This window comes from Lipomyces arxii, assembly GCF_038497795.1.
Source record: "Lipomyces arxii strain Phaff 12-163 unplaced genomic scaffold V1512scaffold_9, whole genome shotgun sequence".
NCBI lineage: Eukaryota > Fungi > Ascomycota > Lipomycetes > Lipomycetales > Lipomycetaceae > Lipomyces > Lipomyces arxii.
Genome location: NW_027117708.1, coordinates 42,356 through 70,230, shown reverse-complemented (window position 1 = coordinate 70,230; position 27,875 = coordinate 42,356). Strand labels below are relative to the sequence as shown.

Sequence of the window (27,875 nt, the reverse complement as noted above, 5' to 3'; positions counted from 1 at the left end):
GAAATATCGGTTAGAATTGTCTTATAGATTGAATAAATGGGTAACCAGTTTGACAGTTGCACAGACAAAGCTGACAGTAGATGTCACCAAAACTTTAGGGCCATTTATCGTGTGACGCTGTCTAAAAAGACGCTGTCAAAAACTTGAGCACAAATGTCTAAGAAGCACAGGACATGAGCACAGGGCTTAATGTCTCAATGAACGCTCAGAGTGTCATTACTTCGATGTGAGTGGTCAGGATTGAAGGCGCCACATTGTGGATATGAACAATTAGTTCCGACCGTAGATTACCCTGCTTTTGATATAGTACTGCGGATAACAGATTATCCCGGATATCAACCAAAGACTTCTTTACTGTATTTGTATTACATATTTATATAATGTAGGTATATAGTGACAACTACGTGTTATTTTATTTTACATATCTTTAACTTATACACTTACTAATAATAAAATGAATACAATAATCATTAAGTAGGTACAAACATACTAAAGGCCTGTGCGTATCAAAGTGAAAACAAGCTCACTCAATTGTGAGTCCAGTGATTAATTAACGTGGGCCCGACGCGCGCCGCTACCTTAAACATATAACAGTAAGTGGGTCTGGTAAAATGTCGTCTTGATAAAGTTAGTAGATTGTAATATAGCCACCGCTGTGACACACATAGTCGCTAGAGTTATGCCAAAAACACACATTACATGATACAGGTACGACTATGAATAGATACGGAGTGAACCCTTAAACACAGAACAAAAGTTTAAGAGAGGGTTTGAGCGGGTATTGGACTTCAAGCCACCCTCGAGAGATCATGCCTGAGCTCCTTCGCATCAGTATAACATTTTTCCTTCCTCGACCTTTCTTTTTTTTAACCAAGTACTTTATAGATTCACTATTTACACGGTATTACACCACTATATCATAGTGAATTTACAGTATAAGGGCTTTGGCCTATAGCGCCAATTCGTATCTTCATTTCAATACCACAATAAATACACTATGGCAGATCCTCAACAACTATTAGGGCAAATGTCTTTATTCTCAACTGTTAGTTATCAACCTTCTTCACCAGCAACAATCTCGACTTTACAACCGGCTCCTATTCCTGTGCCTATACCTGCTACTGCTGCTACTACTGCTGCTGTTGTTGCAACTAATCCTCCAAATCCTCCACCAGAAAATCAGAAAATTGTAAGGGTTAGAAGTGGATGTTGGACTTGCAAAGCTAGGAGACGCAAATGTGACGAAGCAAAACCGTTTTGCATGAACTGCGTCAAAAATAACAGACAGTGTGAAGGCTATGGTTTAAGACTATCATTCGATGTCGATGATAGCAGACATATTGCAAGTGGCGTTCATTTTGACGTCAAAGGCAGACCAGTTGTTGGTTTTAGGCGTCGTCCTCGTCTAAAAGAATCAATGGCAGCAAGGAGTACAAGCTCTGCTGCACCTGCGATTCCTGGCTCAGTCTTTGTTGATGCTCCTATTTCTACAGATGGCACTGTGCCTGTGCAGGAACCTGTCGCTAGGCCTGCTGGCAAAGAACTTAAGTTCATCGTACAGAAAAGCTTCGACGGAGCTAAGCGACCAAGAAAGAAGCGGACTGTTTCGGACGAAGACGTGGCTGCAAAGAAAATTAAGTGGGAAACTGCAAGCACTACTTCAACAAGCTCACCGGAAGTTTCTGCTACTAATCAGACATCGTCTTTGGCTGACGTTATCAAACATGAACCTACTGATCAGCAGCAAGTTGAGCAAATGGTCAACATGTTTAAATCCTCGTCAAGATCACCTTCTAGACTTAGTGAAGGTAACATTATGGATTTGCATCAAATGCCGAATAACACGGTCGCTCGAGTTGCTCCGTCGTCTATTGAGCTTCAGCAGCAGTCACACCCAGCGCCTAGTGTGTCTAGAGATTTGGGCATGTTTTGGAGCATCGCACCTGACGAACAAGAATTATTGCAGTATTACTTTACAGACCTTACTCCTCTGTTGGATAACTTGAGCAATTCACCTTTGGCTGGTTTGGCTCTGACTTACTGCACTCATGACCTTGCTTTATCTTCGTTCTTGTGTCTTGCTAGTTTGCATCTGTCGACTAGACATAAGAGTGAAGTCTATTACGCTACTGGTTTAGAATATCATTCAAAGACCATTAAGTTTTTGGGTGACGTTCTGAACGCAGTTTCTGTTGGTGGTTCAAATGCTTCGTCGCCTCTTGATATCGCATCACAGCAACAACAGCCTGCTCTGCCTCCTACTGCAAACAACGTTCTTGGATTGCCTAACATTTCAAACATCCGTAACCAAGTTGGTAGAAACCAGCCAAATCTTGGCCGCGGTCTGGGTGTTGCTGTCTTGACTGTCATTTATTTCCTCATCACATATGAAGTGAGTTTTTTGTTCTATCGTCGTATTTACTATGTGACTAAATTGTAAACAGATCTTGGATACTGGCAAGTCAGCAACTGTTCGCTCACATCTGGCTGCGTTCTCCTCGATCATTGAGGATCGCGATCTTGCGGCGGATGTCTTATCGGCACCTAACGGAATGTTTTTGTTCCGGATGTTTGCGTGGTATGATATTTTGCTCGCGGCTTGCTCAAAAGATTACAGAGCTCCTCATCTTTCTGGCCCATACTTCTTCCCATTGAGTGCCGACGATTCTGGTGTCGAAGGCGTTATGGGATGCCCTGATGAGGTCATGCTTGCCATTTCCGACACTTGCCATCTTCGTCATACTATGAAGTACGCACCTGAGACTTTGTCCTTTGTTGACATCCAGAACCGTGTGTCTGAGATTGAAAGCCGGATTAGAAATTACTCGTGCTTGAAGAAATGGGACGGTCGGGAGTCGTATAGCTACGTGCAACACATCATTGGCACACAATGTTGGGCTCAAGCTGCGGCCATTTTCTTACTTCGCTCGACTGGCATGGATCCTAATGGTTGTCGTGTGGCCAAGTGTGTTGAAGAGTTCCGCAAGCTGCACTCGATTCTCGAAGTCGGTACCGAGGCCGACCGTCAAATGGTGTGGCCTATTTTTGTCGTTGGATGCGAACTTAAGGGACAAGAAGAGCGCAACCAGCTGACAAGTCGCATAGAAAAGTTGTTTGGGAAGACTCACTGCGGCAGCTGGAAGATGACGAAGGATGTTTTGCAGGATGTCTGGAAAAAGAATTGCTCGTGGGAAACTGTTCTTTCGAGCAAAGAATGGGAGAACTTTGATTTTTTGGCGCTTTGAAAATTTTTTTTGTTATAAAGCATTATTCTTATGTGCGGATGACTGGTAGTTTTATGCGCTGACAATGACTTTGGTTCATATTTTTCTAATGTGGATCTCTCACAGCAAGAGCGATGGCTTGCTTGGAAAAATGATATTTTTTTTTGGGCAAATTGGATACACGGAACATTCATTAGGTGATTTGTATACACGAAAGATTTAAAATTTCTTTTTTTTGTGATTTTTTATTCATTACTATGAAGAAGTTTTGAGTATAACTATATAGAGAAATACAATTGTCTTTTTACAGTGACAAATAGTAAGTAGGTAGACCTAGTAGACGTAGACCTTTAAAGTTTAAATGGTAGATCAAAGTACCTGAATCAGCTTCTATCGTACGCAACTAATCACCGAATTTTACAGAAATGTCGAAATACGATTATGAAGGTATAAAATTAGAATTATGTGGTTATAACAAGTCATTGTATAATGCTAACTGATAGATGACATGTTCGACGAAGATGAACAAGGTGAAGAAAATGAAGATGGTCTGTTTGATTACTATTAGTACTAAGAAGCAATCGACTGACAAATAGCAGATTTGAGTCCTGAAGATCAAAGTAGGCGAACTTATAAAGAGTAGAAGTATGACCACTGACGGGAATACGTTACAGAACAGATGAATAATGCCATTAAACTCGTATCGAAAACAGTCAAAGGCACATCAGTTACAGACGCTCAAATAAGAGACGCAGTTTGGAATTACTATTTCGACGTCGACAAGTCGGTCAAATTTTTACAAGGTGAATATGGTCCTACCACCAAACACAGTGGATCCTAACCACACCTAGATCAGTTAAGGAAACAGGAAAGCTCGAAGCCAAAACCGAAGACTAAAAAAGGTTGGTTTGATTTCTCTTCACTCGCCTGCTCGCTGCATTGCTCTTGTTTCCATTGTGAAGTGTCTAGAACTAGATCGGGCACCACCAAATCACCACGATTCAGAGTCCAGACAAGAATCACCGTTCCCGCATCATGTCTGTTCGGTATATCAAGTTTTAAGGGCATAAATTGGGGACTCCCGGCATGTCAAAACACGGAGCTGACGTACTGCGGACCGAAGCCAATGAAGCTTGGATTGTTAGGCGGCTCATCAAAATTGGCAGCACTGGCAAAAGCCCGTGCAGCAAAACGCCAGCAGGCACAACAGCAACAGGCTCAGCCGATGGAGGACATCGAGCCTGCGTCGTCATCTGCATCTTCTGAACCGGACACCCCGGTACTTGCATCTAAACGACTAACCGACCTGCTGGCTGAACGCAGCAAGCTTCGGACACCTTCGCGCTCAAGGTCACCCGAGAAACGGGGCAGTTTGCGACAGGCAGCATCGTCATCACCGCCGACGACTACGTCGTCCGAATGGACTGCAAACCTATGTGGAACGTCTGAGAAGTTTGCGCCTTGCTCGCCGTCGACTTTTGCATCGTCACTGCTGCACAAACATGATGAGATGAATGGCACGTCAGTCAGATACAATGGGCTTTCAGCGAGCGAGGTTTGGAAAATTATAACTAACAATTCTTTTTTCTATCTTCCAGTCAATGAAGCTCAAGCAGCCGAAATAAAACATACATTCAATCAACCGAGCCCGGATGATTTGATTAAACTGGCCCAGACCACGAAAGGCGGTACATCAGGTATGTGACCATGTGATAGGCTGGGAAAATGCTTAGACGGTAGGAGGGAACAGACGCAACTTGGCACAGGACATGAAGTCTTTATCGATAGAGCCAAAACCGGTGAAACAGCCAAAGGTCGACGTGATTCAAAAGTATAAAGATTCCAAGCGAAAACCGCACGTGAACTTTGTAGTGATCGGACACGTCGATGCCGGGAAAAGCACGTTGATGGGAAGGCTACTATACGACATCAAGGCAGTTGACGAGCGGACCATTCAGAAATACAGGCACGAGGCCGGGAATGCGGGAAAGGCGTCGTTTGCGTTCGCGTGGGTGCTTGACCAGAGCGAGGAGGAGCGAGAGCGCGGAGTCACGATGGACGTTGCGATGAACAGCTTCGAGTCTGATAACGTTGACTTTACGATTTTGGACGCGCCCGGACACGCAGACTTTGTGCCGAACATGATTGCTGGTGCATCAGAGGTATGGTCTGCGCTTTACACTTGCGACGATTTTGCTGACAGAACCAGGCGGATTTTGCGGTGCTGGTTGTCGATTCGTCGCCGAATGAATTTGAAAGAGGATTTGTTCAAGGCGGACAGACAAAGGAGCACGCGCTGCTGGTCCGCGCGCTAGGGGTGCAGTACGTCATTGTGGCGGTCAACAAGCTCGATAACGTGCAATGGTCCCAGTTCCGGTACGACGAGATTAAAGAATCGCTGCTCACGTTTTTCGCGGTCGCCGGGTTCGCAGAGAAACAAATCACGTTCGTGCCATGCAGCGGCCTGTCGGGTGACAATATCGTCCACAAGTCGACTTTGCCCGATCTAGAGTGGTACACTGGCCGGACGCTGTTGGGCGAGCTTGAGAATTTGACGTCGGTACAGCGTGACATAACAGCCCCACTACGACTGTCAGTGACAAACGTGTTCAAGGTAACCGCGTCGAGCTCTGTTAACGTGTCTGCGCGTCTAAACGCTGGCACGGTCCAGATTGGCGAGACCGTGCTTGCGGTCCCGAGCATGGAGACCGCGGTTGTCAAGAGTATCATGATTAGCGACCAGCCTACCGAGTGGGCCGTCGCTGGTGACAATGTCCAGATTGCGCTGAGTCAGATTGAGTTTGTGCATGTTCGGCCCGGAGACGTGCTGTGTGCACCTGCTAGCCCAGTCTGGTGCGCGCAGGCGTTTACGGCAAGAGTGATTTTGTTTAAACTGCGGGTGCCACTGATCAAGGGTTCGAACGTACTAATCTACAGAGGCCGGACGACCGAGGCTGCCAAGATTACCAAACTTGTTGCCGTGCTAGACAAGTCCACGGGCAAGGTGACCAAGTCCAAGCCGCGGCATTTGATTTCAGGCCAGACCGCGACGCTCGAGCTCGAAATCCTGGGCGGCGGCGGAACAGGGTTTCCGCTGGAAACGTTCAAGGCTAATAAGGATCTTGGCCGGATCGTATTAAGGCAGGACGGTATAACGGTTGGGGCTGGTGTTGTTGACCAGATTCTGTCGAGAAAAGTCACCGCGACGGAGTAGAGTTAAGTCTTTCTATTTCATTATTGTACATATTACAGTGATTCGTATTGCGCCCAGAATGGATCTTGTTTGACGGCAATTACCGACTCGGATTTGATGACCGGGATGCCGTGGGCTAGATCGATGTATGACAACTCAGTGATCCCTCTGTCGTCGACTGCTTTCATAACTTTGTTGTAGTTTAGTCCGACTTGAGCGATGCCGTGACTATCGTCCGACAAGCAGAACTTACCGCCATTAGCTAGAATGATCTTGCAGATATCAGCGCGGGGGTACGGTTCGGACCAGCCTTTGCGAATCGCAGATGAGTTGAGTTCAAACAACCCGCCGTACTGGACCACGAGCTTGACGTTGCGTTCGACTTTCTCCGCCACGGCCGGCCAGTCCGTGATGGGTCTGTCTGAGTCTTGCTGAGCAAACAACCTAATTAAATCAAAATGCCCAATCACTGGCGGACGCAAGTCAGCCAACATGACATATTGCTCGTCAAAGTACCGTGCAAACATAGACTCCGTCGTGCCACCGCACTTGACCATTGCGTTGTTCCAAAGCGGGACGTCGAAATCAATCGGAATTTCATGAACGTGGTGAAGCGAGCCAATGAACAGGTCGAACTTGTATTTGAGCTGGAGGGACTTAATTAGATTGGAGTAGTTTGGGCGGATGTAGTCGACCTCGAACCCAACGAGAAGTGTGATTGTGTTTGCGTATTTTGCTTGAAGTTCTCGGGCATGATGATAAAACTTGTCAAAATTCGATTCGAGATCATCCAGACTCATTTCCAACTTTGCCAGAGTCAGTAGAAGGGTTCAACGGTAAAGAGACATAGGACGAACCTCTTCAGGGTACAAATCCGATCTATCATTTCTCGGGATATGCTCAGTCATACAAAACGACTTAAACCCTTTTGCTATAACAGATTCAATAACATCGTCAAGATGATCATTTGCGTGTTGAATATAATCTCCACTATGTGAATGATGTGACCTCATTGTGATGCCGTTGACGTGACAACATTGGGACTTTACGAGATATATGAAGTTACCCCTGAATTTTATACTGTCTACAATTTACCTTAACAAGAAATAATTATGGCTTAGACCTTAATCTGTTCTGTAATTCCAACAGTGCATTTCGAACAGGCGACTCGGGTTTGGTCCGTGAAATAGCCTTGTCAACAGCTTCAATCCCGCCAGCCTGTGTGATCTTGCCAGCATAAGCCTTTGACCCGGCAAGCACTGTCGCCAAACACGCCGCGACCCTATGCACGACTCCGTCATCCTGTTCGTCATTCAGCACTCGGATCAAACTCTTGACCGTCGTGCTGTCGTCCAAAAGAACCTCGCTGGCCTGCCCCCATTCCGCCAGCGCGGCTAGCGCGCCTGACGCAGCGCTCCGGGTCCGCACGTCCTCGGCGTCAATCAGCGCAACAATGACTCGCCGCCGGGTGGCAGACGCCTTGTCGTCCTGGTCGAGGTACTTTGCTGCCGCAGACGGAAAGCTCACGAGATTGCACACCAGTTCCGTGCTCGCGCGCTGGATCAGGGAGTTCTGTGCCAGCAGCAAATCTTCAATCGTAGTCCATCCGAGCGTGACGATCGTGTTTGGAACCTCGACGATCTCCATCGACGCCAGGTTCGTCAGCGTAAGCAGCGCCTCAAATTTGTCCAGCATCGTGATGTCTTCTGATGAAGATTCTAGTTGCGTCAGTAACGGCCGGATCGCGAACGTCGGAGAGTATTTTGCCGAAAACACCAGTGCAGGATTGATTGAAATGAGTAGTTTTGCAAGTGCACACGTACCTGGCTCGTTACGTAATGAATTACTTAGTAAACTGTTCAGCACGCTAATCCCGCCTTGTTTGACAACGAGCACACGGTGGCTTTTGTCTGTCGCAAGTGCTTTCAAGATTGACCCGATCAGTAGTTGTCCGTTCGCGGAAGCGGACCCTACACATTCAGACAACGCAGACACGACGTCGAGGTCAAGAAGCGTCTTGCACCTGCCGGTAATCACTTCCGCTTTCTCTTCGACATCAACTGCTCCTTTCCCTGCGTTTGCGTACGTTCGTAGCTTCTGCATCTGTGCCCGTTCTTTGGTCAATACTTCCGGGTACGCAGACAGATTCGACATGATTACCAGCACACCGTACTTTACTGAAGGTGGAGAGCTCACAGGCGACTTGTCTTTCAACACATCCAACAACACTTTCAAACACGGCTTGTCGCGAATGACAGACTCCTTGACGGCCTTGTTCAGAGTCGAGTACGTCAATCCTTCCAACGCATTCGCAAACGCCATACTATCATCCCTTGTCGCAACGACCATCTGCTGTAACAAACCGGCTAGCCCCGCAACATCAACTTCTTCCTCCTCTGTCTGTTCTCGCGACCGCGATTTCGGCGTCGCAGCCAACTTGACTATGGTTGCGGCCGCAATCGCCTTGACTGCCTGCGAACTGGTGACCGAGTCCAGAATGTGTTCAATAATCTCGATATATTTCGCCTCAATCTCAGCCCGACACGTCTTGTCCACACACGCGGCAGACAGCATGCCGAGCAGCCACTCAACGTCGTCATCCGCACCGCTCTGCACCACTTTGCTCAACGAGACCAGATCCGACTTGTGCGAAAACTTCATAAACATCTCACCCGCAACCACCGCGTTCACGTGAAACATCGTCGTCATGATTGCGAACGCGAGCCCGGAGTCGGTCTGCAACAACTCACCGACGTAGGCCTCGACGTCGTCCCTGACACTGAGGTCGGTGTCGGCCTGCAATTGCGCCGCTAACTGTAGAACCGCCTGCGCCTTTGCCTGGCTCGTCACATTGCGAGTTTTCAAGTCTGGTAAAATGTCACGCAGTTTGAGCTTTAAACTCATCTTGCCGAAAGAAACAGGTGAAGCAGTTCGGGAACAGCTCTAAATATTGACACTAAACCCTTTGTTTGAGCCGCTTAGATCAAACCTCCCAAATTTTTTTTTTTGTTCTGTTGCATGAAATCAGTCAATAACAAGAAAAATGCGGTGACGAGATGAATCTAGTAAGAAGATTACGATATGAACCGCGGATTTGCCTGTTTAGACCAGGAATTGCTTGCGGACAGGTTCGAACGCTGTTTGACGTCGGGCTAGGAGACGATGACAGCGATGGGTTTATTGCCGTGATGATGGATAAGCCTCGAATGGGATACTACCAGGCCGAGCGACATTTTGAATGTAAGTGGAAGTAACGCGGAGTATGGGCAGTGCTGATACGTATAGTGCTTGAACGGTCGTTGGCAAATAGTGTCAGACTTCAACCACTTATAAGAGCACAAGTGGACGATGCGAAAGAAGTAGCAGATATAGACAGTTTATGTAGTCAGATTAGAGTGTTGGCTGCAAATCCAGATGCTGATTCTTTTGCTAAATCAGTACTGACTCTACTCCGGGTAGTGTCAGGACAAGACCATCTTGCATGTGAACTCTCAGCTAGACTATCGTCAAACATATTACACGAGATTCTTCGACAATCAGAAACATTATCATATAAAGACCGAGCAGAAGTTATTAACCACGTCGGCAAAATCTTCTACGCCAACACAAGCGTCACAGGCATACGACAGTTGGCACCACAGTATGCGGCAATGTACTTACGCACACTTCTAGACCAGAACCAGGCCGGCACAGCGATCGAGCTATGGAACTATCGCAAAGCAAAAACTGAAACGCACACTGGCGACATGTACAACGTGTATTCGTGGTGGGAACTCGGGGTCGAGATCTACGTTCGGATTTCTGACGTCGACCGTGCGATCGATGTGGGCCGCGAACTGCTGAAACGGTTTGGCAAGGTCTCGTCGAGCGTGCGGACGTCAATCATGATTAAACTGTGCGAGGTGAAACGAACAGATTTGGCGGAAAAAGTGTACACAGAGATGTTCAACCGGTTTGTGCTTTCGACTCGGCATATGGAACAGCAAGAAGTTGCTAATCGCACGCCGAAATTAATTGAGAAGATGAAGCGATGCGCTAGAGCGGCATTGGAAGCGGGCGACGAAAAGCTCGGGTACACGATCTTTAAAGACCTGCAGTATCTAGGTGAGCCTGGTGAGAAATTTGCAGTCATGCTGGTGGACCATTTCACACAGCAAATCGTGCGAGACGTTGTCGAGGCCCGACAGCAGGATCAATTCAAGCGCTTGCGGGTTTCGCAAGACACGGTCCAGCGTTTACTCCAGACCTTGTCGGATTTGGTCGACGAGATGCCGGTGGTTAACAGCATGGCATCGTTCTACACAGTCGTTTTCAAACGGCTGCAGGACTTAAAAATGGTTGGCGAAATGGTGTACGTGTTTCAACGCATGGTTGACAGCGGAGTCAAACCGTTGAGCCGACACGCGCAGATGCTGCTTCGCGGGCTACTTGATAAAGGATCGCTTGACCACGCGTCACGGATACTGCGCATTATGGAACAAGTTCTCGAGCGCGAACGCGGAGGTGAGAAAGTTGAGTCGCTCCCGATATGTGCGCCGAGCGCGGAACATTACGGTTTGTTTCTGCAGTACCATTCTCGCCGGCGGCAGCGCGGCGAGATGGCAAAGATCATCAACCGGATGCGTGACAGACGGGTGCAACCAAGCATTGTCTTGTTCAACGGACTGCTGCAAGACGCGTTCCACTCGTTTGACAATGGGCGACTGTGGGAGATTTACGACATTATTTTGTCGACTGGTATTGTACCCGACACGCACACGTATAGTATCATGTGGCGAGCGGCACAGAGGCTGCTGAAGACCAAGATTGCGGCGGCGGGAAGTCCGTCCAAAAAGCAGAGTGAGGCCAAGAAACGGCTGGAACGAAGCGGGGCGACAGCGATGCCGAACAATGCGCTGCGAGTGTTGCTCAAAGGCATGGCGGTTAACGGTAAGTGGACACCGTCACTGACCGTGTACCAAACTGTAGTCAGCGCGCTTTTAGTAGCCGAGGACACGGTGGGTGCGCTGTGTGCGATTGAGATGTGTGGTCGGAAACACAGGTTTGCCGTGTCGGAAGACATATTGTCGACCGTAATACAGGCACTGGCTCGCATCGCGTTGGCGTCCAACACGCTTCCTGTCCCGACCGAGACCGACCAGCACGATGACGGGCACGATTTGCAACGGTACGCGCTGGCGAAGGTGACGGAAGACCTGCACGGGTTTGTGGCCGAAAGCGAGCATAAGCGGGATGTAGAGTGGGAAGACTTGTCGCGGCTGGTGTATACGTGGATGACCAAGATGGAGTTCGACACTACGCTGATTGTATTTCGAACGGATTTGCAAAAGCTGAGAGAGGCGGTTGGGTTAGAGTAACATTGTATTATAGAGGTTGGCACTACGGTGATTGTCCAAAGGTTTGGTAAAGTTAGAGAAACGGTCGGTTAGCGGACAATGGATATGTAAATATGGAGTGTTGGCTGTATACAATATTTATTACGTCTCGCATTTAAATACAGCAAACGACCTACGACCTATTCATGGTCTACTTCGTTTATGCCAGGACAGTTTTCGTTTAGATCCGCTTGGTCGTCATATTTGCACCCACACCAGAAACAGTATGCGTATTTCTGTCTGAGGTATTCCAATATGACTTGTAATTTTTGAGCGGGTTCGATCGCATCGAATTCAGTTAGCTCGTCATCGACGAAATCTTCTGGCGTAAGCTCTTCGATCTGAGCGAAGTCTTCTGGTTCAGCGTCTAGTGACACCGGTCTATCGAGGATGCGTTTGCGCAGCAGCTTTTCTTGTGCCGCCGTTTGCTGCTCGATTATGAGTCCGCGCCAGAGAAAGTTCACAGTTCGGATTGTGGGGACGTCGAGTATGTTACGCGACGAAGTTGTGTGTTCAAATAGAGTCGATTCTAGTCTGGGATCCGAAGAGACGTCGAGCTCTTGGCATACTTTTTGAGCAGCGTGAACTTGAGCAATCAGTTTCTTTTCAGTCTGTTCCTGTTTGACACGTTCCAAATACGATTCTTGTTGAGCTTTGTCTTGCGCTGTTGCTTCGTCTTGTTGCTGTTGAAGTTGACGTCTGATTGATTCTTCCATTCCTATGCCAGCCCGGTCTTGTAATTAGTAACTTGTTCAGTATTCAAGTAAAGGAGACATACCATATTTGAGTGCGACTCGTAAAGGATCATTCACATTGTCAGCTTGATTTGATTTTCCAAGTGCTTGACCAGGAATGAATCCCATTTTCTTCATGATTGAAAGAGCGACATTGTTTGTACTATTATCATCATCAGACTGTGGTATTAGTGACGTGTCGAGTCCTTTTTGTAGTTTTTCCCTTTGAATGATAAGAGGTGCTTTTGTACGTGATTTTAGTTCTTGTTGACGTATAGTTTGTTGTCGTCGTTCAGTATAAGTTGGATCAAGTTTGGGCACGTCATGGATGGTCATTTTCATGTAGTCTTCTTCGCTGTCCTCGTCATTGTCGTTGTCTTTCTGGTGGACACTGGCATGGTCATTCTCATGGTTATTCTCATGGTCGCTGGCATGGTCACTAACTGGATCAGACTGAACAGGTAAGAACTTGAGTTTTCGTTTAGACGATTCATCATTAAATGATGAACGGAGTCGTTTATGTGGTCGTTGCATTGTTTGAATTGAATTCAATTGAATAAGCGAGAGGGTCTCTCAAATGAAGGAGCAAACGATAAATTGCGACCAGCGCTGTGTCATTAGTGACTGACCATTAGTGACTGACCATTAGCGACTGACAATAGTGACTATAGTAACTAGTCATTAGTGAGTATAGTCACTAAATAGCTACCAAGCGCCTGCTAGAATCATCACTAACTAAACTATCCTCACTAACGCTCACTATCTTGTGATCTCCCGTCAGATCTCAATCCAGGAGTCTCTGCATTAGCGCCTCTTCAAACTGGGTTAATGTACGCTTTGCTTAATAAATAACTGCGCATACAATTGTCAGTAATATCTACACCACAATAACACATAGAATATTACCAAAACCCTCCCACCCGATCAGCATCATTCAATTCCTCATCATTGATAACTTGTCTTTCTTTAGTTTACTCACTCTGCTCACTATTCGACTAAACACAAAGTTTTATTCTGCTTATAACCCTTATCTTGTTTTTTTCTTCAATACCAACAAATCCACAACTTCTCGCACATGTCGCGGCCTCATGTCGTCGACTACTTCGGATTCGACTACTGACCCAACCGCAAGAATCACTCAGCAGTCTACTGATTCAGCAACTATGGCTGACAGCAAAATACAGTCACCAGATCGACCGATCTTATTTGTTAGAGCATTGTATGATTATACCTCAGACGATGACACGGCACTTGAGTTCAAGAAGGGCGATGTCATTGCTGTCATACTACAGTTGGATACAGGCTGGTGGGATGGACAATTGAACGGGAATAGAGGTTGGTTCCCGAGTAATTACTGCGAATCTATCGAACCGAAAGATTTATCGCCTGATCTACTAGCTTCATTAAGAATATCTGACGATGAAGACGAGGAATACGTAGATGATGAAGACGAAGACGATGAAGAAATTGATAATGCCGTCATTAATGACGGACTTGACAACGAAGACGACCTCGACGATCAAGAAGAAGACGAAGATGAAGACGAAGCTGAAGACGACGACGACGACGACGAAGATGAAGATGAAGACTCAGAAGCTTCCTACAGCAACGATGAGCCTCTCTCACCGACAACATATAGACCAGACCCAGTCCATGATTTATCGTCAACTCTTGGGCAAAGTAATCTATGGTCAAAGGTATGCATGTGCCTACTGCTTCGTACCTAACTAACAGTCCCAGGAACGACCAAAACCCGGATCCCGCGTACAGTCAGTCATAGACTACGGCCGAACAACATTCAACCGCGGCTTGACTTGGGACGATTTGCAAGCTGCCGTCATCACAAGCGTCGAGTGTGTCCTGTCCGCCTTGAGATCGTTCCGCAAACAAGAATACAGAACACACATCAATAACCTGCTCGACTGCTTGGCCACTACAATGACCGCGGCCGGGTTCCCTGGCTTCTCGGTCAAAGACACAGACACACTATACCACCCGCCGTTTCGGAAGCTTATGACCGCACTTGGAAGACTCGAACTTGCAGCCGAAATGGCACTGGCTTCAGACTCATCTGGCGCAATCGTCGAGTGCGAAGCAGAGTGCGAGCACGTCATCACCGCGACCGCAAAACTAATTCGTGTGGCAAGACAAGATCGACCAGAGCCGGTCGGCAGGCTGCAACCTGGCTTCATCGAAAGCAATATTCTTGGCGGAAACTGGAACGGCAACGGCATTTTCTCACAATCGTCATCTCCAGTCAGGTCGTCGTTTTCGACAAATTCAAACCTGTCATTAGACCATTTCTGGGGATCGCAACGGAGTCGAGAAAATTCGTCAACGTCGACCTTAATCTCGCTTGACGAGTCGTTCTTGGACACAGCAGAAATCCAACGGACCATAATCGTCAACGTCGCGCGGGACTTGCTAAGGTTTCTCGAACAGCCATATGCCCGTACGTCTGACGAAACCGTCTTGATTGAAAAAGCCGCTAGGACCATGAGCCTCGTGCGAACGTATCTCGCACTCTTAGAGTCGGTTGACTTGAGTCTTTTAGCCAAGCCATTATCACCTACAGTTAGCGACTTCCGGTCTAAGAAGCAGACGTTGTACGATAACATATCGACTTTTATGCTCGAGACGCAGAGCATAACGTCGATGACCGACCCGGCGCCATCATTGGCTCGGATAGAGCGTCTACGGAACGCGGTCAAGGACCTTGACACTGGAGTTCAGACCATGACATTGACGCTGCAGATGCTGGTTGAAGAAAAAGAACTTCGCAATTTGCACGGACCGGACGCGGTCATGCCGCCGATGCCGGTCGGCGACTCGCGACGACCGAGCGAGGCCAGCGCGCATTCAGACGCGTCGATGCTAGAGTACCTAAATGACATTGGCGACCGTTCGACCAACTCGTCATCCACTCAGATCGAGAAAGTTGCAAACGGCAACTTGAGCAAGAGTGAGCAGAAGATCCAGCAGTTTTTTGGACGGAGACCACCGTACACGACCTCGGTCGGGTTCGACGACGACGTGGCGTGGTTTTTAGGCAACGAGTATGAGGATGAATTGGTGTACGACGCAAAGGGAAATGTCAAAGGTGGGTCGTTGAATGGGTTAATGGAGCGACTGACAAGACACGATTTCCTTGACCCGTCGTTCAATACTACGTTCTTGCTGACGTACCGGAGTTTCACTTCATCTCGAACTTTTTTTGAAATGTTGATTGAACGGTTCACGATACAACCTCCGAAAGCATTGACATCGGAAGAGTTTGAGATCTGGGTTGCCAGGAAGCAAAAACCAATTCGGTTACGAGTGTTCAACATACTCAAGATTTGGTTGGAACAGTACTGGCTTGATGGGCAGGACGAGTCCGAGGAAGAGTCGATTATGTCTCGGGATATCTTGTCTGCACTGACTGCGTTTTCGGCGCAGCTGATGCAGCAACGGTTCCCCGGTGCCAGCTCACTGGCGAAACTGATCCAGCAACGACAGCAAGGCCTCGACGTGTCCAAGCGGCTGATTTTGAATCTCGGCGGGTCAGTCCCGTCACCGATCTTACCGAAGCGAGGGCTTAAGAATTTAAAGGTCACACACATTGACGCGCTCGAGTTTGCGCGGCAATTGACCATAATGGAGTCGCATCTTTACGGACGGATTGGGCCGCTCGAGTGTTTGAACCGGGCGTGGAGTACCAAGCGTGGGTCGCAGGCGTCGACCACTTCGGCTAACGGATCACCGGCTGAGAATATCAAGCGGTTGATTTTGTATTCTAATCAACTGACCAACTGGACCGCGCAATGTGTGCTGACGCAGAACGATCTCAAGAAGCGGGTAAATGTGATTAAGCATTTGATCAATATTGCAGACGTAAGCAACATGATGTTCACTGTGACTGTACTAACGAGGATAGCAATGTCGGCAGCTGAACAATTTCTCGTCCATGACCGCAATCATTTCGGCGCTGTATTCAGCGACAATCCACCGGTTGAACCGGACTTGGGAACAGATTCCACACCGGTCGCAGGTTATTTTGGACAGTTTAAACAATCTGATGAACTCTACGCGAAATTTTGGAGAATACCGAGCGATGCTTCACTTAGTTAATCCGCCTTGTGTTCCGTTTTTCGGAGTATATTTGACGGATCTGACGTTTATCGAAGACGGCAACACGGACATGTTACTCCGGCAAGTGAGCGATTCGCCGATGATCAATTTTTCGAAACGAACTAAGTCGGCCGAAGTCATACGCGAGATCCAGCAGTACCAGAGCGTGCCCTATGCTTTGCAGCCTGTCCAGGCGTTGCAGGACATGATCCGGGAAGGGCTTGCGGACGCGCCGTCGATCGAGACAATGTACGATCAGTCACTGAGTATTGAGCCTCGGGAACGGGGAGATGATGATAAGATATCTAGGCTTTTGCAGGACAGCGGGTTTTTGTAGTTTTTGGAGTACTTAAAAATAATGACATAATTGATTCTTCGTATGTTTTAAGGCTGTAGACAGGCCGGGTAACACTATTGTGCTTTGTGCAGGCTCGACCGAGGAAAAAAATTCGACGAAGGAACAAAGTCTGAGTCGAGTCGGAAATTACAGGGCAGAATGAGGGTGTCTGAAGTGTTGCAAGACAATTTGAAAAATGAGAGGACGTCGTATTCGTTTGAGTATTTCGTGCCAAAGACGTCACAGGTTTGTGTTGGTGAGAAGGGAAGGAGGACATACACTGACTAGGGGTAGGGAGTCTTAAATTTGTATGAGAGAATTGATCGCATGAGGGAGTTACGGCCCTTGTTTGTGGACGTGACGTGGAATGCTGGAGGGAGTGCGGGGCAGGGTGCTACGAGCACGACCGAGATGGTTGCGAAGGCCAACAAAGTGTACGGACTGGCTACGTGTATGCATTTGACATGTACCGGGATGTCTAAGGCTACGATTGATTCTGCTCTTGAGGTCTGTGTTTGTGTGTTTAGCGGACATACGAGACTGACGGATTGTAGGAGGCGTATCAAGGAGGATGCAAGTGTATTCTTGCCTTACGAGGCGATGCGCCGGTCGAGAACGAGAAATGGGAAGCAACCGACGGCGGGTTTTTGTACGCAAAAGATCTGGTGAAGTACATTCGGGACAAGTATGACGACTATTTTGAGATTGGCGTGGCCGGGTATCCCGAGGGTCATCCTGAACAGCATGACGACAAGTTGTTGATTGCGCATCTAAAGGAGAAACTTGACGCCGGTGCGTCGTTTGTTATCACGCAAATGTTTTACGACGTCAACCGGTTTCTGTCCTGGGTCGAGCTGTGCCGGGCGTACGGGATCAAGGCGCCGCTGATACCGGGCATCATGCCGATTTCGAACTACGCCAGCTTCATGCGCAGGGTGAAGTGGTGTGAGATCAACGTGCCAAGCGAGTTCATGGCCAAACTGGACGCAGTCAAGGATGATGAGTCTGCAGTCAAAGAGGTCGGCGCGCAGCTGGTCGCAGAGATGTGCAAGACCATCCTTGAGCTCGGACATATATACCATCTACACTTCTACACCATGAATCTTGAGAAATCGACGCGGTCCATTCTTGACCGGTTGTGATCCTGTGTTGCGACTTGCTTTTATTGTTTGTTTTTGTTTATTTGTTTTGTTGTTTATTTGTATTGGTATGGCTGTTTCTTTGGCGAATTTAGAGCACAAAAGTTATGTCTTTTTCAACAAAAGCATTTCTGGGTTTATTTTATGGAAAAACAAAACACAGAGATTTGGATAAGTAATGTGTATATATTATACATTTGTGGGATATGGCGGACGGGACGAGACGACGAGGGTAGGATAGGACGAGACATGCCATACGGACTGCTTCTTTCAACAGGAAGCTGGTCATGTTTAGTATGAAAATATGAATGTTATTGTACATTTTACCAAACCAACTAAAATACATAAAACTAAAGTCATAGACCGGACCAAATCAACTAAATCAAACCTAATATACAATAAAATGCACAATCCGTGACCGACGACGGTCACGTCCGCTTTTCAAGCTCGAGATCATCTTCAATGTCACGCACAAACGCCGGTCCCGATTCTGATATTGAGACTACCACCGTCCGCGACTTGATTCGGTTCATCTTGCTCGGCTCGAGCTCGTCTTGGACCTCGTCTGGGAACGTGATTCTAATCTCGGGGATTTCTGATTTCTGCCTCCGCAGCCAAAAAAACGCGTGCACCTTGCTTGCCCGGCACTGATGGACCGGAACCGACTTAATTGTCGCCAACGTCATACTCGAGCTCGCGAGCTTGCCGTTTGAGTATACTTGTCGCCCGGCATACAGCGACTCACAATCTGAATCCGAGTACTGTGGTTGTACGCGTGCAGCAGCACTGCGCCGCCGCTTGATCAGAGTCCATTCGAGAAGTACCAAGACTATAGTCACGACAAGTAACACTATTAACCCGATGTTCAATGCTAATTTGAGCTCCATGTCGTAGCTGACTTGAAGTCAAATAGTCAGGTTCTGTAGTGAAGAAGAAATAGTCGTTGAGGAATGTGAGTGTGATTCAAGCCTCGACAGTTTAGGTATGTGAGCCGCACGATTGTTATGCAGCAGTTTCCTAATTTAGACGAGATTGCTGTTTTGACAATTCTCCTGACTTAAAAGAGAAATTTGTTAAGGAGAACTTATAGTTGAAGAGAAAAGAATCTATAGTGAAAAGAGAAGAATAAGAGGAGAATAGTGAATAAGTAGATAAAAGGAGTACTACAGCGCGAAGGCTGTACGCAAACATACCAAAATGATCAGCTCATCATTTTGGACTCGCCAACCCGCCACCAATTTATACTTAGCGATAAAAACACTTAACAAATTGGTTATCAACATTAATGTAGTGATTACACAATAGACGTTTAGTGACAAAATTAGTGGACTAGTACTGCTGGAGAAATTACTTAGTCCGGTAAAGGTCCGTGCATTCGCGTCTGCTTTTAGCGACAACCAACCTCCATGCTACAATATACACAATACGTATATCTCAGTATATTCACTTTACACCCTCCGTCTGTATACATACATCGACCGTATCTTCTCCATCCGCACTTTCCGATCCTTGTCTTTCGTTAGTTCAGTATCGTCGTCATCGTCATAGTCGTCATTATCATCATTGTCAGATTTAGTAGATACTCGTGCTCTAACTATTGCGTACAATAACTTCCAGTCATGTCTCCATGGACAGTAATCTTCATGTCCAGATACACTGTTGATTTTAGACTGTGTAGTGACGAAACATTGAGAACATTCCACACCAGCATCTTCCGAGTAGTCCCATCCAGCAATAGCAAGCGTAAACCCCGCCTTGGATCGTTCATTGTTCTCTAATCCCATTCCTGCAAGAGACACACTAATGATATTTGCATCCAGCTCAGAATTCGTCTCGACCTCAACACTGTTCTCGTAAAGTCTTCGCACTCTGTCTTTAAACACACTCACGCTGTCCTCAAGACCCAGCGAGAGCGACATCCCATACAGTCCTTCATCACAGACTCGCCTGATCCATGAACATGACTCCGCGTGTGATCCTCGAATTACCTTCGGTGCATTCTCGTCAACTCTATATCTCAAAATCGCATCCTCGTATCCGCACACTCTTCCGCACACATTACACTCAACCCTGTCACTTGCATTCGCTGTCCATCCACATCTTGCCCATAACAGTGGACATGTCACCCGGATCCCATGATTATACTCCCATCCACACGTTCTAAACGATCGCAGTCTCTCTAGCAGCTGCGTCCTACTCCACGGCGCGTAAACTGGTTCGCCACTTGAACTCAAACTCGTCATTGACTGGCGCTTCTTCTGCAGCTCTGATCGTATACGTCGTACTCGTTTTGACCTTGGTGAAGGCACATTATTAGGCGTCACATTGAACGGATCAATCAGCCCAAGAACGTGGCTGGCTTTTTCCTGCCTTGACATCGGAATAGACGTCGTCTCGTCGACTCCTACTGACGGGCTCATAGTGTGACGTCGGCAGTCATCGTGAGGCTCGAAAGATTTTTAGTTCTCTCCCATCGCATTCGTCTCTACCCAACTCTAAAAATACAACTACACTGTCGCGATTCTCAAGATCTCTCCAATTTCTCTCACAAATCATGTACGCCAGTGAACGACGCATTGCTGAGCTCGCGGTCGAGCGCGCATGCAAACTGACGTCAATCGTTTCAAACTCGTCCCAAACCGGCAGCGTTTCCAAGAGCGACCTGTCTCCGGTCACTGGTACGTGTCAACTGCGTTTGTAAATAAGACCAACTGCTTATATTTAGTGGCCGACTTTGGTGCTCAGGCTGTGATCATCGGCGCGCTACAAAAAGCATTCCCGACTGATCCTGTCGTCGGAGAAGAAGACTCCTCTATCTTGAGAGACCAGACGAGTCTACGTAACCGAGTATGGTCTCTGGTACAAGAAGCTTCGTCGGCCGACGACTACGCAGGCACAATTGGGACAATTGAATCTGAAGATAAAATGCTTGAATACATCGACTGGGGAAAGTTTGAAGGCGGAAAAGTTCCGAGTATGAAATTCTGGATTGTACATTGCCAGCTATGAATGCTAACCAGCAGGAATGTGGGCACTCGACCCGGTAGACGGAACTAAAGGATTCCTCCGCGGTGGCCAGTTCGCAGTCTGTCTGGCCTTGATTGTTGACTCTAAAGTCGTTGTCGGTGTCATTGGATGCCCGAACTTACCGATCGACCCTACAAACCCTTCAACCGGCACCGGAGTCGTATTCTCAACCGTCATTGGCGAGGGTGCATTCGTCGTAAGTTGTAGCTCGTTTATTTTTTCCAAATTCTAACCTGCAGCGCGCAATTGGGTCTCCGTTCGACTCGACTACACCAATCTCAATGAGCAAAGTGACCGACACAGCCACGGCCTCGTTTTGCGAGAGTGTCGAGGCCGGCCACAGCTCGCACGGCCAACAGGCCGAGATCGCGGCTTTGCTCGGCATCACCAAGCCGTCAGTCAGAATGGATTCCCAGGCCAAGTACGCTAGCATTGCTCGCGGCGACGGCGACATCTACCTCCGTCTGCCGGTCAGCGCGAGCTATGAAGAGAAAATATGGGACCACGCGTCTGGAAACTTGCTTGTGGCCGAGTCAGGAGGTGTGGTCACTGACATGCACGGCAAAGAGCTCGACTTTTCACAGGGACGGACATTGAAGAATAATAAAGGCATCGTGGCCGCATCTAAGGACATTCACTCGACAGTGCTTAAGGCAGTTCAGACGGTGCTTCAACAGAGCTAATATGCACAAAAATGATTACTATACAGACTTGTCTTGCCATCTGGTCTCCTCTACTATTATGTACAAAGATGATTACTATACAAACTATTTGACCTTCTTGTCCTTCATCTTGATGGTCTCGTTGTTTACAAAAATACCCTGAAATATCAGTACTAAAACTAGACACGCCTACGCAACAACATACCTTCCCCTTGTATGGCTCTGGTGGTTTCAATGCTCTAATGTTTGCTGCAAATTGACCAACCACACACTTATCGATGCCTTCTAACACCAACTGAGTCGGAATCGGACTCAAAGCAGACATTCCTTCAGGCACATCGAACACTGTCGTTCCAGTCTGTCCAAACTTAACTGAGATTTTCCTCGGACCAACCATCTCAGCACGATAACCTGTTCCGACAAACTGAATCGTAGCAATATGCCCTTCAGATACTCCGGTAATGTGGTTCTGAATAGCAGACCGTAAAGTCCCCCACATACTTCGTTGTTCTTTCACACCGGCATCGACCACATTAACCTGCAACTTCGGACTCTCGCCAGATTTGTCGAGCATAAGCCGAGCAAACATTGGCACATCAACACTCAGCCTTCCTTTCGGCCCCGTCACAATCAACGGCGTCGTCTGTCGAGTCTGGTCACTGTTCGGCACGTCTAACGCCAAAGTCACAGTATCTGGAACTAAAATCGGAGCTGTCCCAATATGGCTAAGTGTTCTTGATGTCGTACTAAACGATCTTGTTGATATTCGATACATCATCACTGTGTGTTCCTTCTGTTCTTTGTTAGAGGAGCCTATAAAATATTCCGTACTTACGAAACACCCTAACCCATATAATTAGCCCTGGTCTAACCCTGACAACATACGAGTCTTTTCTTGACACAGAAATTGAATCGAAAACACATTAAATTTTCTTAAATTTTCCAATCGGGATTGGTCATTTTTAGATTTTCGGCACTTTACTCGTCCGTTTTTAAAACAATCCTCTCATAGTGCGTACACCGAACTGCGTGTAAAACAACATAAATACATAAGATATACTCATTTAACACCCCAAAATACAAACTCTCATATACACACACTCAACGTTGCCCTGCCCTTTCCTGCACTATCCGGCTCGTTAGTCTTTCTCTCTCTCGCCCTTGTTTGTGTTCTCTTCCGCGCCTTTTTTCCCTCTCACTCTTCTTTTCTATTCTTTATAAATCGTTTTTCAACCAATGGCGAAACAAATCGGTGACATTCGACGCAAATTGGTCATCGTCGGCGACGGCGCGTGCGGAAAAACCTGTCTTTTGATGTACGTTTCACCTCCCTCACGTCTTTTGTCCCCCTCTCCCGCGTCTACTTTTCTTAATCGCGTCGGCTTTGTGGTTTAGGTCTGACTTGATCTCGTGCTTGAGTCGATCAGGTCCGTGATCGTTACTAATTTATCTCAAGCCCGCGATTGATGGAAGCTATACACGCGGTCCGCTTACTTTAATGTACATCAATGCTGACATTTCGTAGTGTCTTCTCCAAAGGATCATTTCCAGAGGTATTTCAACATTGCTTGTATTTCTTCTAGCACGATCTCACTCTTGCAGTTTTATGTCCCGACTGTGTTTGAGAGCTACGTCGCCGATGTCGAAGTCGACGGCAGACACGTCGAGCTCGCGCTTTGGGATACAGCTGGCCAGGAAGATTACGATCGTCTCAGACCCTTGTCCTACCCTGATGCTAACGTCATCTTGATCTGCTTCTCGATCGATTCACCTGATTCGCTCGACAACGTACAGGAGAAGGTATGTCGTATGTGTAGCTAAAATCGTGAATCTGTCTGACCTCAAAAACTTTAGTGGATCTCTGAGGTCATGCGTTTCTGTCAGAACTTGCCAATCATCCTCGTCGGATGCAAGAAGGATCTTAGAAACGATACAAAGACCATTGAGGAACTCTCAAAGACTTCCCAGCGACCCGTCAGCACCGAAGAGGTACGTGTTCATAATTTTTTTTACTGTCTAGTGTCATAATCTTAACACATGATTAGGGTGAGGCCACCGCGCAGAAAATCGGCGCGATCAAGTACCTTGAGTGCTCAGCCCGAACACAGGAAGGCGTTCGCCTGGTCTTTGAGCATGCCACCAGGGCCGCGTTGCAGGAGCGACAAAAGACGAAGCGGTCCAAGTGTTCAATATTGTAATATATCTCTGTTTTCGGTCGTTCTCTCGTTGTCGCGTTTTGTTGTCTCTTTTTTTTATATTACGCCGGTACAGGAATAGCATTATTAGTATCCGGTCAATGCCGTCACGTTTACTCTCAATGCCATGTGTTTTTGTGTTGTTAGTTTGTTATGTTTTGCAACTGAAATGATATCACGACTTTGCCTACGGATCGTGTTTTTATGCGCGCATCGGTCTTGTTAGAATCAATCTGCACGGTATACTGCCCTATGCATGATATTGCTAAACGTTCATTTCACGTAAAAACTATATAAATGCAGACTACTCTCCCATCTTAATATCCCCGTCCTGATCGACAATTGCTGCTGCTGCTGTTGCTGCTGCCAATCTGGCATCTCGCGCAGACTTCCGTTTCGCGGCCCGGAACTCCTCAATCTGCGCCTTCAGCTCGACGTCAGGAACAACGTCCTCCAATTTCAACGGCACTCTATTAAACGGATCTGTCGAGTCAGACAGCAAGTGCGACTTGATGGTAGACAAGTCGATCGACACTCTCGAGCTCGGCAAAATTACCGGATCTTCCATCAGCGTATACATCAGCGGGTCCAAGAACTCGTCCGGAATTTCACCCAACTCTTCCTCGCCTTCCTCGTCAGCAACCTTGGTCGCCTCGGCTCGGTCAGCAAATCTGGTCAGCGCACTGATATCGGCTCCGGACTTGACGCCGTACTTGCTCAGGATCCCAGCGGCCCGGATGAAGATCTCCCGCCGGTACGACCGGCCGTCGCGCGCGACCGCATGCACGAACGCGGACTGCGCAGACAGGTTCAAGTACACGTCCGCAATATCAGACAACAGCTCGCGCGGATTGAAATGGTACTTTTGCGGGTCCTTGACTTTCAACCCGGTGCACTTCGGCCCCACCAGCGCGTCAAGATTGTAATCCAGCATCGCCGCCAGCCGGTCGACAATCTCCGCCGTCACAAACGCTGCCGGCACGGCCTTCGTGAACAGCTTCAGCATCGCAACCGTCTCGTTCGCAAGCGACATGTACGACGACGCCTGCCGCTCAGCCCCACTCAAGTTCTGCTCCCGCTCAGTCCGGTCCTGCTGTGAAAGCTGACTGCGGTCCGCAAGCTCCCCTTGGTACTTATGAATGTCAGCAAGCTTTGACAGAGACTCGTCAAGCAAATACGTCACGTCGTTCAATAACAACGCCACGAATCGCACAAAAAACTCAACGTCAACCTTGCTCTCCTGCTCAAGTTTGTCCCGGAAAATCGGCATCTCCCAAATACACTTGACAATCTGCGAAATGTAGTACCGGATGTTAAACTTGTCGTAAAACTGTGAACTCGCACCAGTAGACTCAATCTCTATATAAAATGACATGAGCAAGTGAAACAAATGCTCAATTGCAAACGGCAGCGTTATCAAAGTATCGCCCAGAAACCCGTTTTTGTGCCCTGGCTGGCTCAGCGTGCCGTAAAATAAAAACTCAATGATCTTGGCCTTTGAATACGGGTTCTTGATGTACGACGATGTCCGCAAAAAAGTGATCGCAAACGTCACGAGCTCGACGTGCGTCTGCTCAAACATCATCTGCGGATAGTGCCGCGAAAAATAAATTACAAACCCGGTAATGTTCTCAACAAAGTATTCGGGCAGGTACCGGAACGTGTCCGGCACAGGCTCTGTCAACGGCAACTTGATGTGTTTTTGCGGATGCGTATGGGCAGGATCAACAACCCGCACGAGCCACGTCGCGACCGTCATCAGAAACGCAAACGACCGCGACATGCTCATCCGATCTTGCAACGGAGCATTCAACGTGTGCTGAAACGCCACAGCGCTGTCCAGCTGCTTGCGAACTCTGTTCACCGTGTTTGTCAACATTGCGGCCTGGGGCGAGTTGATCCAGTTCCTCTGTTCCTCCTCCAGTCTCTGCAAATGCTTCTCCATGTCCTTAATGTCGTTTGCCAACTGCGTCTGAATATGCATAGCACCACCCAGCCCATAGTAATGGCTGGCTACGTTCAGAAAAAAAACCTCCGATATGAAATTTGGCGTACCATCAACCCGCTCAGCAATGTACTTGTCAAACGACTGCTGATCCGCATCAAGCTTAACTTCTTCTTTGATGTCAATCCGGTCGGACTTCTTGTAATACAACGGGTCAATCTTGTCAAGCTTCGAAAACGTCGCATCCACAAATGGCTCACACAACCGGTTCAAGACGGCAGTCACGTTCAGCATAAATGCGTCCGACGACACCGTCCCAGGCACAATCTGCAACGCCCGCCGCTTATGATTCAGATTTACGGTCTTCGCCAAAAACTGAAGCATCCGCTCGCGCGACTCGGTCGACGCCCGCACAATCTTGTCCACAATGAACGACAGCTCGTCCTGAATCCACCCGAGCTCGGTCCTGAGGCCGGATATTGCAGACTTGATGTCAGACGCGGTTCGCTCTTTTGGGTTGGAAAAGTAAACGCCTGCAACCTTTGAGTCCACAGGTGATATTTTAAAAAAAGGGCCTAGAACTGTATTGAGCTCGATCGTGACCGCGGTCACGTCGGGCGGTAAAAATGACGGCATTGCCGCCAGCGCGGCAGCAACCGGTTTGAGACTAATTAGCATTCTCATGACCTATCCACGTCAGCTTGATTTAATTGCTATAACAAAACTGACTTACTCTGAAATATGGCTGGTAATTGCTTGCCATCGTCATTGTCCGCAGCCCCGCACTAAGCTTGTCCAGCACCGGTATGATAAAATCCTCTAAAGTTTCGTCTTCGACCGCACGCTGTATCATTGTAGCCACAAACTCGGCCGGAATGGCTTTCGGCGTATCTGGCTTTTCCAACAGCAGCTCGGCCAAATCAACGCCTTGTTCCATTCTATACTGTCAGTCAACGCGCACCTTACCACGGCTCAAAACATACCCAAACATGTCCGGTATGCTGACTGCGAGAACTGAATATCCCGAACACAATCGTCTGGCCTCTGTCAGCACCGCGTTCTTCTTTGATCGATCAGGATCTGTGGCACGGATGGTTCGTCGCACGGCTTCAAGCTGGCGCCAGCATGAAAGCAAATAATCAAACGGGCTCTCAATTGGTAACTCGGTCAGTCGCATGAGCAAAGCCCGGTCAAGCGTTTCCAGTGATAGTTTTGGATCTGTGACAAGTTAGAGTCCGCATGTGGTAGCACGATCATGCCAACGAACCCGCTCCCTCTCTCTTGATTTCACTCGCCAAACTCTCCAAATATATAACATCATCTGAATCCGCATCCTACCCAAACGTTACATCAGAAACCGAAAACTGTCATAAGGCATACGCACGCTCAATGTAAGTTTGAACACCTTCGTCAGCGTTGTGTCTTCCCAAACCGAAAACTCAATTGCCTTTTGTACAGGCTTCACCACCGGCTGCGGTGGTGGTGATGCCGGTTTGGCAGCAATGATGTTGATCTTATTTGTCTCGCTTGCAATCGCACTAAACGGGTTCTCGGCTTGAGCAGTCGGCGTCGATGGTGTGGACGACGTGGACGAGACTGCAGATGCTACCGAAGTTGATCGGCCCAGCTCTGTCTTTGAGCCCTGCAGTTTTGCAAGCCGTTTCCTTCTGATCTAGAAATTGGATCAGCAAAGAGTCAAAATCAGCGTATGTGCGTAAGTACCGTCTCTAGATCGTCTGGCTGTGGAGAGTCAGACATGATTATGAATTTTACAGTACAAAAAAGCAGTCAGTCAATGTCGCGCTGTGCGCTATTCAATGTCAAAAAAAAAAAAAAGCAAAAAACAAATACTGCTTCGAGAAATGTTGCTAGGTTGAATATAAAAGTTGGTCATGGGTTAGCAATGTGGATTGGATTCCAAGGACTTGTTACAT

General features: G+C 47.7%; 14 protein-coding genes across 14 annotated transcripts; 7 read left to right on the top strand and 7 right to left on the bottom strand.

Moving 5' to 3' along the window:
• The first annotated feature begins 633 nt into the window (after positions 1-633).
• Positions 634-3,537, top strand: V1512DRAFT_291489 (fungal-specific transcription factor domain-containing protein). The gene is made up of 2 exons (XM_066918255.1): positions 634-2,392; positions 2,445-3,537. Exons 1-2 carry the CDS (start codon positions 998-1,000, stop codon positions 3,243-3,245), a joined length of 2,196 nt encoding a protein of 731 aa, XP_066771087.1. The 5' UTR covers positions 634-997; the 3' UTR covers positions 3,246-3,537.
• Positions 3,538-3,546: 9 nt separating this feature from the next.
• V1512DRAFT_263450 (uncharacterized protein) lies at positions 3,547-6,662 on the top strand. The gene is made up of 7 exons (XM_066916496.1): positions 3,547-3,671; positions 3,728-3,772; positions 3,824-3,844; positions 3,899-4,027; positions 4,076-4,921; positions 4,965-5,386; positions 5,434-6,662. Exons 1-7 carry the CDS (start codon positions 3,650-3,652, stop codon positions 6,436-6,438), a joined length of 2,490 nt encoding a protein of 829 aa, XP_066771086.1. The 5' UTR covers positions 3,547-3,649; the 3' UTR covers positions 6,439-6,662.
• On the bottom strand, positions 6,436-7,436 carry V1512DRAFT_276370 (polymerase/histidinol phosphatase-like protein). The gene is made up of 2 exons (XM_066917864.1): positions 7,275-7,436; positions 6,436-7,223 (listed from the first exon to the last, which is right to left on the bottom strand). Exons 1-2 carry the CDS (start codon positions 7,428-7,430, stop codon positions 6,471-6,473), a joined length of 909 nt encoding a protein of 302 aa, XP_066771085.1. The 5' UTR covers positions 7,431-7,436; the 3' UTR covers positions 6,436-6,470.
• Positions 7,424-9,317, bottom strand: V1512DRAFT_263446 (armadillo-type protein). Its single transcript, XM_066916495.1, has one exon. The coding sequence runs from the start codon at positions 9,124-9,126 to the stop codon at positions 7,528-7,530; it is 1,599 nt and encodes a 532-aa protein (XP_066771084.1). The 5' UTR covers positions 9,127-9,317; the 3' UTR covers positions 7,424-7,527.
• A 122-nt stretch (positions 9,318-9,439) lies between these two features.
• V1512DRAFT_225913 (uncharacterized protein) lies at positions 9,440-11,911 on the top strand. Its single transcript, XM_066913837.1, has 2 exons — positions 9,440-9,657; positions 9,703-11,911. The coding sequence occupies exons 1-2, from the start codon at positions 9,474-9,476 to the stop codon at positions 11,772-11,774; spliced, it is 2,256 nt and encodes a 751-aa protein (XP_066771083.1). The 5' UTR covers positions 9,440-9,473; the 3' UTR covers positions 11,775-11,911.
• Positions 11,873-13,384, bottom strand: V1512DRAFT_276367 (uncharacterized protein). The gene is made up of 2 exons (XM_066917863.1): positions 12,571-13,384; positions 11,873-12,525 (listed from the first exon to the last, which is right to left on the bottom strand). Exons 1-2 carry the CDS (start codon positions 13,058-13,060, stop codon positions 11,933-11,935), a joined length of 1,083 nt encoding a protein of 360 aa, XP_066771082.1. The 5' UTR covers positions 13,061-13,384; the 3' UTR covers positions 11,873-11,932.
• Positions 13,372-17,019, top strand: V1512DRAFT_263443 (ras guanine nucleotide exchange factor domain-containing protein). Its single transcript, XM_066916494.1, has 3 exons — positions 13,372-14,223; positions 14,267-16,399; positions 16,443-17,019. The coding sequence occupies exons 1-3, from the start codon at positions 13,615-13,617 to the stop codon at positions 16,971-16,973; spliced, it is 3,273 nt and encodes a 1,090-aa protein (XP_066771081.1). The 5' UTR covers positions 13,372-13,614; the 3' UTR covers positions 16,974-17,019.
• On the top strand, positions 17,020-18,473 carry V1512DRAFT_276365 (methylenetetrahydrofolate reductase). Its single transcript, XM_066917862.1, has 3 exons — positions 17,020-17,219; positions 17,268-17,480; positions 17,528-18,473. The coding sequence occupies exons 1-3, from the start codon at positions 17,133-17,135 to the stop codon at positions 18,113-18,115; spliced, it is 888 nt and encodes a 295-aa protein (XP_066771080.1). The 5' UTR covers positions 17,020-17,132; the 3' UTR covers positions 18,116-18,473.
• A 67-nt stretch (positions 18,474-18,540) lies between these two features.
• V1512DRAFT_248009 (uncharacterized protein) lies at positions 18,541-18,999 on the bottom strand (the record flags this gene model as incomplete). The annotated part of the gene is made up of 1 exon (XM_066914518.1): positions 18,541-18,999. The coding sequence occupies one exon, from the start codon at positions 18,997-18,999 to the stop codon at positions 18,541-18,543; it is 459 nt and encodes a 152-aa protein (XP_066771079.1).
• Positions 19,000-19,536: 537 nt separating this feature from the next.
• V1512DRAFT_263437 (C3HC zinc finger-like-domain-containing protein) lies at positions 19,537-20,625 on the bottom strand. Its single transcript, XM_066916493.1, has one exon. The coding sequence runs from the start codon at positions 20,530-20,532 to the stop codon at positions 19,561-19,563; it is 972 nt and encodes a 323-aa protein (XP_066771078.1). The 5' UTR covers positions 20,533-20,625; the 3' UTR covers positions 19,537-19,560.
• On the top strand, positions 20,589-21,985 carry V1512DRAFT_263436 (uncharacterized protein). Its single transcript, XM_066916492.1, has 4 exons — positions 20,589-20,790; positions 20,838-21,086; positions 21,136-21,335; positions 21,379-21,985. The coding sequence occupies exons 1-4, from the start codon at positions 20,667-20,669 to the stop codon at positions 21,820-21,822; spliced, it is 1,017 nt and encodes a 338-aa protein (XP_066771077.1). The 5' UTR covers positions 20,589-20,666; the 3' UTR covers positions 21,823-21,985.
• On the bottom strand, positions 21,818-22,800 carry V1512DRAFT_263435 (mitochondrial 54S ribosomal protein uL6m). The gene is made up of 2 exons (XM_066916491.1): positions 22,007-22,800; positions 21,818-21,960 (listed from the first exon to the last, which is right to left on the bottom strand). The coding sequence occupies exons 1-2, from the start codon at positions 22,577-22,579 to the stop codon at positions 21,907-21,909; spliced, it is 627 nt and encodes a 208-aa protein (XP_066771076.1). The 5' UTR covers positions 22,580-22,800; the 3' UTR covers positions 21,818-21,906.
• A 93-nt stretch (positions 22,801-22,893) lies between these two features.
• On the top strand, positions 22,894-24,314 carry V1512DRAFT_263432 (small GTPase superfamily). The gene is made up of 5 exons (XM_066916490.1): positions 22,894-23,117; positions 23,327-23,354; positions 23,404-23,601; positions 23,656-23,790; positions 23,847-24,314. The coding sequence occupies exons 1-5, from the start codon at positions 23,038-23,040 to the stop codon at positions 23,997-23,999; spliced, it is 594 nt and encodes a 197-aa protein (XP_066771075.1). The 5' UTR covers positions 22,894-23,037; the 3' UTR covers positions 24,000-24,314.
• Positions 24,254-27,821, bottom strand: V1512DRAFT_239293 (ubiquitin elongating factor core-domain-containing protein). The gene is made up of 6 exons (XM_066914201.1): positions 27,664-27,821; positions 27,326-27,613; positions 27,209-27,275; positions 26,925-27,159; positions 26,675-26,879; positions 24,254-26,628 (listed from the first exon to the last, which is right to left on the bottom strand). The coding sequence occupies exons 1-6, from the start codon at positions 27,697-27,699 to the stop codon at positions 24,301-24,303; spliced, it is 3,159 nt and encodes a 1,052-aa protein (XP_066771074.1). The 5' UTR covers positions 27,700-27,821; the 3' UTR covers positions 24,254-24,300.
• Positions 27,822-27,875: the final 54 nt, after the last annotated feature.

What these genes read in the sequence shown, in the direction of transcription:
- V1512DRAFT_291489 (XM_066918255.1), top strand. Translation starts at nt 998, where the DNA reads ATGGCAGATCCTCAACAACTATTAGGGCAAATGTCTTTATTCTCAACT. An exon ending in ATTTCCTCATCACATATGAA is followed by an intron (nt 2,393 to 2,444) that starts GTGAGTTTTTTG and finishes AATTGTAAACAG; the next exon opens with ATCTTGGATACTGGCAAGTC.
- V1512DRAFT_263450 (XM_066916496.1), top strand. Translation starts at nt 3,650, where the DNA reads ATGTCGAAATACGATTATGAAG. An exon ending in GTCGAAATACGATTATGAAG is followed by an intron (nt 3,672 to 3,727) that starts GTATAAAATTAG and finishes GCTAACTGATAG; the next exon opens with ATGACATGTTCGACGAAGAT. An exon ending in GTCGGTCAAATTTTTACAAG is followed by an intron (nt 4,028 to 4,075) that starts GTGAATATGGTC and finishes AACCACACCTAG; the next exon opens with ATCAGTTAAGGAAACAGGAA.
- V1512DRAFT_276370 (XM_066917864.1), bottom strand. Translation starts at nt 7,430, where the DNA reads ATGAGGTCACATCATTCACATAGTGGAGATTATATTCAACACGCAAAT. An exon ending in CGGATTTGTACCCTGAAGAG is followed by an intron (nt 7,224 to 7,274) that starts GTTCGTCCTATG and finishes ACTCTGGCAAAG; the next exon opens with TTGGAAATGAGTCTGGATGA.
- V1512DRAFT_263446 (XM_066916495.1), bottom strand. Translation starts at nt 9,126, where the DNA reads ATGACGACGATGTTTCACGTGAACGCGGTGGTTGCGGGTGAGATGTTT.
- V1512DRAFT_225913 (XM_066913837.1), top strand. Translation starts at nt 9,474, where the DNA reads ATGAATCTAGTAAGAAGATTACGATATGAACCGCGGATTTGCCTGTTT. An exon ending in GGCCGAGCGACATTTTGAAT is followed by an intron (nt 9,658 to 9,702) that starts GTAAGTGGAAGT and finishes TGATACGTATAG; the next exon opens with TGCTTGAACGGTCGTTGGCA.
- V1512DRAFT_276367 (XM_066917863.1), bottom strand. Translation starts at nt 13,060, where the DNA reads ATGCAACGACCACATAAACGACTCCGTTCATCATTTAATGATGAATCG. An exon ending in ACGAGTCGCACTCAAATATG is followed by an intron (nt 12,526 to 12,570) that starts GTATGTCTCCTT and finishes ACTAATTACAAG; the next exon opens with ACCGGGCTGGCATAGGAATG.
- V1512DRAFT_263443 (XM_066916494.1), top strand. Translation starts at nt 13,615, where the DNA reads ATGTCGTCGACTACTTCGGATTCGACTACTGACCCAACCGCAAGAATC. An exon ending in AAAGTAATCTATGGTCAAAG is followed by an intron (nt 14,224 to 14,266) that starts GTATGCATGTGC and finishes TAACAGTCCCAG; the next exon opens with GAACGACCAAAACCCGGATC. An exon ending in ATTTGATCAATATTGCAGAC is followed by an intron (nt 16,400 to 16,442) that starts GTAAGCAACATG and finishes TAACGAGGATAG; the next exon opens with CAATGTCGGCAGCTGAACAA.
- V1512DRAFT_276365 (XM_066917862.1), top strand. Translation starts at nt 17,133, where the DNA reads ATGAGGGTGTCTGAAGTGTTGCAAGACAATTTGAAAAATGAGAGGACG. An exon ending in TCGTGCCAAAGACGTCACAG is followed by an intron (nt 17,220 to 17,267) that starts GTTTGTGTTGGT and finishes GACTAGGGGTAG; the next exon opens with GGAGTCTTAAATTTGTATGA. An exon ending in CGATTGATTCTGCTCTTGAG is followed by an intron (nt 17,481 to 17,527) that starts GTCTGTGTTTGT and finishes GACGGATTGTAG; the next exon opens with GAGGCGTATCAAGGAGGATG.
- V1512DRAFT_263437 (XM_066916493.1), bottom strand. Translation starts at nt 20,532, where the DNA reads ATGAGCCCGTCAGTAGGAGTCGACGAGACGACGTCTATTCCGATGTCA.
- V1512DRAFT_263436 (XM_066916492.1), top strand. Translation starts at nt 20,667, where the DNA reads ATGTACGCCAGTGAACGACGCATTGCTGAGCTCGCGGTCGAGCGCGCA. An exon ending in TGAAGGCGGAAAAGTTCCGA is followed by an intron (nt 21,087 to 21,135) that starts GTATGAAATTCT and finishes GCTAACCAGCAG; the next exon opens with GAATGTGGGCACTCGACCCG. An exon ending in TTGGCGAGGGTGCATTCGTC is followed by an intron (nt 21,336 to 21,378) that starts GTAAGTTGTAGC and finishes TCTAACCTGCAG; the next exon opens with CGCGCAATTGGGTCTCCGTT.
- V1512DRAFT_263435 (XM_066916491.1), bottom strand. Translation starts at nt 22,579, where the DNA reads ATGATGTATCGAATATCAACAAGATCGTTTAGTACGACATCAAGAACA. An exon ending in CAGAGCCATACAAGGGGAAG is followed by an intron (nt 21,961 to 22,006) that starts GTATGTTGTTGC and finishes CTGATATTTCAG; the next exon opens with GGTATTTTTGTAAACAACGA.
- V1512DRAFT_263432 (XM_066916490.1), top strand. Translation starts at nt 23,038, where the DNA reads ATGGCGAAACAAATCGGTGACATTCGACGCAAATTGGTCATCGTCGGC. An exon ending in GGAAAAACCTGTCTTTTGAT is followed by an intron (nt 23,118 to 23,326) that starts GTACGTTTCACC and finishes GACATTTCGTAG; the next exon opens with TGTCTTCTCCAAAGGATCAT. An exon ending in TCGACAACGTACAGGAGAAG is followed by an intron (nt 23,602 to 23,655) that starts GTATGTCGTATG and finishes CAAAAACTTTAG; the next exon opens with TGGATCTCTGAGGTCATGCG.
- V1512DRAFT_239293 (XM_066914201.1), bottom strand. Translation starts at nt 27,699, where the DNA reads ATGTCTGACTCTCCACAGCCAGACGATCTAGAGACG. An exon ending in AGCATACCGGACATGTTTGG is followed by an intron (nt 26,880 to 26,924) that starts GTATGTTTTGAG and finishes CTGACAGTATAG; the next exon opens with AATGGAACAAGGCGTTGATT. An exon ending in ATTACCAGCCATATTTCAGA is followed by an intron (nt 26,629 to 26,674) that starts GTAAGTCAGTTT and finishes TGACGTGGATAG; the next exon opens with GTCATGAGAATGCTAATTAG.